The sequence below is a fragment of the Orbicella faveolata genome, unplaced genomic scaffold (assembly GCF_042242905.1).
Source record: "Orbicella faveolata isolate gen_17 unplaced genomic scaffold, um_ofav_v1 contig_12, whole genome shotgun sequence".
NCBI lineage: Eukaryota > Metazoa > Cnidaria > Anthozoa > Scleractinia > Merulinidae > Orbicella > Orbicella faveolata.
Genome location: NW_028301539.1, coordinates 20,533,206 through 20,539,683, shown reverse-complemented (window position 1 = coordinate 20,539,683; position 6,478 = coordinate 20,533,206). Strand labels below are relative to the sequence as shown.

At 40.9% G+C, this 6,478-nt stretch overlaps 2 protein-coding genes across 2 annotated transcripts; one reads left to right on the top strand and one right to left on the bottom strand.

Moving 5' to 3' along the window:
• Nucleotides 1-547: 547 nt before the first annotated feature.
• On the bottom strand, nt 548-2,609 carry LOC110055741 (histidine N-acetyltransferase-like). Its single transcript, XM_020762146.2, has one exon. The coding sequence runs from the start codon at nt 2,128-2,130 to the stop codon at nt 1,075-1,077; it is 1,056 nt and encodes a 351-aa protein (XP_020617805.2). The 5' UTR covers nt 2,131-2,609; the 3' UTR covers nt 548-1,074.
• A 2,471-nt stretch (nt 2,610-5,080) lies between these two features.
• LOC149117081 (substance-P receptor-like) lies at nt 5,081-5,926 on the top strand. The gene has a single exon (XM_089280881.1). The coding sequence runs from the start codon at nt 5,081-5,083 to the stop codon at nt 5,924-5,926; it is 846 nt and encodes a 281-aa protein (XP_089137007.1).
• Nucleotides 5,927-6,478: the final 552 nt, after the last annotated feature.

The window sequence follows — 6,478 nt, the reverse complement described above, 5'->3', positions numbered from 1 at the left end:
CCTATAATTGACCAAGGTCCCATTTTCAGGCTTTTCCCATAAGTAACACCCAACTTTTTACGGCAGCCAGAAAGAATATGAAACGTAAAAGGTAGCGAGAGTAAAAAGGCCGAGAAAAAAGGAAAGGAAAGAACCAAGAAAAAAAATCGGAACAAAATCCAAATTTTGGCTTATGCAGATGCTCCAAAGTGAAATATTGTACATTTTTGTACCTAATCTTGGGGAAATCTATCTTTTTGGTCAAAAAATAGCTTGTTTTAAGCAAAACTAAGGCTTATTGAGCGTCATGGCAGCCAAAAACCGACTTTCACGGTTAAGAAAGGCCTTTTTTTGTGAAACTTTCGGTTTTAAAGGGTTAAGAAGCTACCAGTTCATTAGTTGTACGATTATTAAGTGTCATCTTCTTTAAATAAAGTTTGTTTGATTGACTGATTGATTGATTGATTGATTGACACTTAAATTCTAGTTATACCAGAGGAGGCTGGACACGACACGAAATATACCATGAGAGGCGAATTGACTAATGAGAGGACTTGTTCTATTTGAGTTATACTGTTTTAAGTTTTTATTGTCATACCAGAGATTTTTTAAGTCTAAAGCATCACAGAGTTTAGAGTAATTTCTCAACCAGACTTAGAAGCCAAGAATGACAATAACTAAGATCAGCCAATCACAATGCCCTATTGCTGGTCTAATCATTTCCTTACCATTGCACTGGAGAAAGTGGTCAACGTGACATGCAATGGAGCTAGAGCAAGTATAATTTGAATAAAGAAAGTTGCAAAGTATTATAAACTTCTACTTCCAATTTATTATGAATTAAGCAAAAGGACATACTAGAGTGAATAAAGTGCAACAAGGTTTTGAGACAGATGGTTCTTAAAGTTGGTAGCATACCCACCGATCCTTCAATCATCGATCCGGTCCTTTTGCTCTAGCCTCCTATGCGGACACTCTTTAATTTGGGCTCATCCTCAAAGATTGCGTGACGAGCCCAAAGTGTCTGCGTAGCCTGAGGCTACTTTTGCTCTTGTAACGGGTCAAGCGTGACCAAACCGTGTAAACAGAAATTGACTACGGAAAGTCTATTTCGTAGAGATTCAACGTTTTCTTGCATCTCTCCTCATCTAATGTCATCTGCAACTGTTCTTTAAACACTCTTCTCCCACAGTTTGTATACGTTTTGTCTTGATAACAGGAAAAAATAAAAGTATCTTTGATAACTTCGCAAACCTTCTTGAATTGGTGCACAAGATGAGCCTCGTACAGAACTTTTTCACAACTGTAAACTGTGGCGCACCAGTGTACAAGTTTTGATACTCTCGGCGACAAGACGCCAAAGCTGACTGATTTAGGAGACTGGGTAACATCGGTACACTTTTCTACAGCGAAATACACATCGTGCTCTAGCATTAAATAATCCATATTTGATCCAAGAGGCTCCACAGGAAGCCAGTCTAGGATGATAACGTTGTCTGGAAACAACTTCTGCGCTGTGCAGCGAGCAAATATTGCATTGTTAAGATACTCTTTTGGGCACGAAATGACTTCCACTGAACTTTCAACAGCCGAAATCTGATGTGTTAGCAGGGTCGCCTTTTCAACGTTACAACCCAATGTGTCTAGCTGTACAAGCTTCCTACCAAGGGGAAAATTCTCGTCTTGCTTTGTTAATCGTTTCCGCCTAACGTTTGGGAATGTTCTCCTCACAAACTCGTCCATCGCTTTCCCTTGCATTTTATGGACGCCTTGTCCGCGAAACTCCGGTAAAACGCGGGCTGCACGACTGACAAATGACCTTCCTTCGTCAACAACAGAACACACAAGTAGTCCTGCAGGTTTCTTGTCTGCATAAGAAAGCATTACAGCTGAATTTTCCATTTTCATCCATGTGTGGAATCTGACAGGTACATAGTCGTGCCCATTGTAGATTCCTTCTGACAGTGTCAGTATATCGTGGAAGTCGTTCAATCGAGCAAGACGACAAGTGAGCTCATGGTTGATAATTCGTGAATAATGGACTCCCCATGTCGTTATGGCTCGACGTTTCATTAACGAAGTATTGGCCATTTGCAGCGACTTCGGGAGCCCCAAACATAGACGTCGAACTGAGCACGGCGTTACAGGCATAGCAACTATCCGTGACTGTCTGTAGTTATTCACGCAAGGAGAGGGCCGACAATGAAAATTATAGCCATTTAGAATGTTCCATTGCTGATCAATATTTTCTCAGTTTTGATCCAGGCGTTTCTACTGCTCTTTTCCGATCTTTAGGTCCCGCAAGCTTTCTAATTCTAGGGAGCATACGTGACTGTCCACGTTATTACAGCGTTGCGCTCGATTAGTCGGCAGCTTTTGAGCTTTTCCGCATTCTGGCCGCGCGTAAATTGGAGCGAGAGCAAAAACTCGACGAAGCAGGGGGTGGTGGGACGAGAGAGGAAACGCTTGATCGCGGACCCCTCATTTTGAAAAACCCGTTCGCCCACGAACGGGGCTCCTGATTGGTGGGGCGTGTTCATCTTGATTGACAAGTGTATCAAGTTCGCTTGAATGATTCCAGGAATAACTCTATGGTTGGCCATTCGTTTCAAAATTACAACGGGGTATACGCGGGTTTCTCAGCCGCGTATACTTGTTTATATACGTTACGTATGGGCTTTAAGCCCACATATACGACCATTTAGATCGCGTATATACCCATTTTTAAATGGCCACATATTTGTGTAAACTCAAGCACGGGGATATGCGAAATAAATGCCCAAATATACGTGTCCCACAAGGACCCATATATACGCGTGCTAAAATGCGCGTATATGCGGGTCTCGCAAATTACGTAGTATACGCCAGCACAAAAAGTGCCTTTTCAATTGACAGAATGGCTGTTCGTGTATGATAACAATGAAAATTACTTAATTCGTCAATATGGCGGCAGTGGTAAAATGCCATGTCTTGGTCTATCTGCTATTTAATGTTTGTTACTGCAGCTCTCCAGCGACTGAACTTCGAGCAACAGTTATGCGTCTTTTGAATGACTGCTCAAGATTTTATCCTCACGCTGATCGACGTGAAGTTGCTGTCGACTAAGCTGTACATCGTTTAGTTGATTTATTGGACAGAGGTGCTCAAGCGAATGCTGAGAGGATACGGCCTCTAGAATTGCTGGTGAGACAAATGCAATATTTTCACTGTTAAAAACGGACTGAAAATAAGCTCCAAGAAAAATTGTGAAATCACGTGTGAGCCTCTACTAACTGAACTAAACCAAAATGAGAAAACTAAGTTAAGTAACGGAACTGATTGCCTTGAAGAGTTCTCAATCTGTTGTAGCTGTTAGTTTGTGATAGAAAGTAAATTATATTAGATCACCCTGTGTAAACAAGGAAATATCCCGAAGATATCATCCATCCGATTAGATAAATGAAACATACTTTTAATTTCCCTTTTGCAGCATAAACAGTTTGGATGTGCGTAGTTAACAAGCCGTCAAAGTGATTTTAATCTCATACGAAAAATCGATGAGTCTTGAAGGCAGAGCCCAAGGTTAGCTAAGGTGCAAGACTAATAAGTTTCGTGCGCCTTGTCCAGCTTTTTCATCTTGACGTTTCATGCTCACGGCAGTTTGAAAATTCGATCAATACATTTGAAAAGCAAGACAAACTACATTCCAATATAAAATTTGGCCCCGTCCACACTACGCCGGTGGAATTTGAAAACGCAGCTTTATTTCTACGGTTAGGCCTACCGCCCACACTAGTCCGTCACGAAAACGGAGCTTTTCGAAAACGCTCTTCAAACCGGAAGTATTTGAAAACGCCGGCTTCTTGTTTTCGTATGGACTTAAAACATTTTGAAAACGGAGCTTTTGGAAAACGACGGCGTCACGATGATCGCGTGATTTACCTGACCGAGTTTTCCTCAAACGCAAATCTCAAAGGACCGGTGATTGTTGCGTTTTTAAATTCCTCCAGCGTAGTGTGGCGAGGCAGTGTATATTTTCGCTGCAAAGGTACTTTTTGCTAATCGTCAGATGTAAAGTTTTTTTATCCTTTTCGTTTCTTTCGCTCTTTTAACACAGCTTCATCAATGAGCTACAGACGGAGAAGTGGAGCAACACTGAAGTAAAATATTTTTGATACCTTTTGTGCGCCTTGCCTTCTGTTTTTTTTTTTTACTCTCTGCTTGCATAGATAGCATGAAAGCAGGAGCAAAACAGGATACCATTAAGATAAGCTATATTAAACACAACTATGTTCTTTGCTACATTTAAATCTAAAGTATAAACAAAATAACTCAATCTAATATTATGAAATTGAATCTGCAATTTTGTGATTGGTCAAATAACGAGAACCTTCCATGTCTATGACGTCACGTCAGAAAATGTTTAATTTAGGAAAAGAACGATCAAACTTTTAGATTGATTGCTTTCTCAACGAGCGCAGCGTGATGGAAAACATACCTGGAATTAGAAGTGGAGCAAAACGCTCAGGCTTTTTGTAAACTAACTTTCCCGGATCAGGTATAAAACAACACTGTTAAAAAAAAACTTTGTAAAAACAAGTTCCCATTATCTAACTTGGAGCCTCTTGACTTGCATAGAATACACACGGTATTTAATAAACCTAGAGTAAATTCAGTTGACAAGTCATGATAAAAACATCGCGAATACTTGCAATAACAATTAAAGTTTGTCAGGAGAACGGTCATTTAAACAAATTTCTCTCACTTCTGCCGTCAGAACTTTTCAGGTCTTATTAAGGTGATCAAAAGTGGAAAGGAAAGCTTCACAAGTTTGCTAAAGTTGCTGTTTTCCCTGAGGTTAAGTAACCGAGAAAAGATTTCACTGGCCTTAGCCCGGGACACCGATATGGCTTTCCATATAAGTAACTCTGCCAATAGGAGCAATGAAACTATTGGTTTTCAATTCAATAGCTTGTGGCAACTTAAACTGACTGCATATTTTATCGTCTTTGGCATTTCCCTGGTTGGAAATACTCTGGTCATCGCCGTGCATGCCATTGTTAAAAACAACAACAACATTAACAACAGAATGAAGGGTGCAAGTAATTACTTTCTGGTAAATATGGCGGTCGCTGACTTGATAGTCACGGTTTTCGACCTGCCAGTAGAGTTGACGACTGTTGTAATTGGACCTACATGGTTAGTATCCGGTTTGGTAGGCCTTGCACTCTGCAAATGTTACGGTTTTTCCTGGTTCCAGGCTGTAAATGTTTCAACAGGCAGCTTGTCAGCGATTGCAATCGATCGCTTTCTTCTTGTTTTTTACCCTTACAAGAGGATAATCACTCGACGCGCTGCGAAAATCATCATTGCTTCAATATGGCTAGCTGCTTCTGCCCTCACCCTTCCGCTCTTTGCATTTTACCATATCAAAATCCAAAACGAAGTCGAAATCTGTTATCCAAAATTTGACGGCAGCCATTCCACTCAAGTGTATTTAATAGTCAACTTTGTAGCTTTTGTGGCGACGCCCTTAGCAATAATGAATATTCTATACCCCGCTTTGAGCGTGAAACTTTGGCTAAAGAAACCAGTCGTGAACCAAATGAGCCAATCACATCACAGGGATGAAAAGATGAACAGAAAGGTAACTGTCATGTTGATCATGATTGTTTTGACATTTGCACTGTGTTGGCTTCCTTATTGGATCGGCACCTTTTACTGCTATACTATCAAGTCCGAACCAGTCTGCCTCGGTTACCGGTTTCACTTTACCACAAAGTTCCTGGGGTTTAGTAATTCTGCTTTCAACCCGTGTATCTACTTCTCCTTTAGCGATAGTTTTCGTCAAGGCGCCAAGGAGTTGTGTAAGAGATTTCATTGCGTACTCCTTTGTAGAGGGGCTGAGGTTTCTCCAGCTAACAATGACTCGTTGCCAGTGAATGGAACAGCAACATCTCCGAACTAAAGCGCCCAATCCGTTCCGGTTCACGTGGTCCGAAAATCTCGATTACGTCACAGAAATAATTAGCCCGTTAAAGCTTAGGAGATTTGCCGCTAAGGAGCTAGGCAAGGTGGCGCGTTCAGTTGCGACTGCACCCGCCATACAATGGAGTAAAAAACTGGCGTAATACCCTATCGAAGGTTCCTTCGTAGAACTATAGTTCTGGCATCCATTTGTTTTCAAACTTGGCACAAATCGTCTGAAGGCCAACAAGCAATTATCCAAAGTTCAAATTACAACTGGTCTTCTTGCTTGAACCGTGTTTTTTCTAGGTTAGTTCAGAGCAAAACTGAAAAACATCACAAGTAACAGAAAAAGTTACTATAACTAGTACTGACAAAATTGCTTTGGAATCTCAACTCCAAGCTGGACTGATGTAGTTTACCTGCTAACGTAGTTAACGTAATTCCACTGAATTCCATTGCACATCTTTGCTGCGCATATAATGAGGACCTTTGGATTGGACTACGAGTGGGAGATTGAGTACGAGTACGATTTTCGAATTTCAAACTATTG

What these genes read in the sequence shown, in the direction of transcription:
- LOC110055741 (XM_020762146.2), bottom strand. Translation starts at nt 2,130, where the DNA reads ATGCCTGTAACGCCGTGCTCAGTTCGACGTCTATGTTTGGGGCTCCCG.
- LOC149117081 (XM_089280881.1), top strand. Translation starts at nt 5,081, where the DNA reads ATGGCGGTCGCTGACTTGATAGTCACGGTTTTCGACCTGCCAGTAGAG.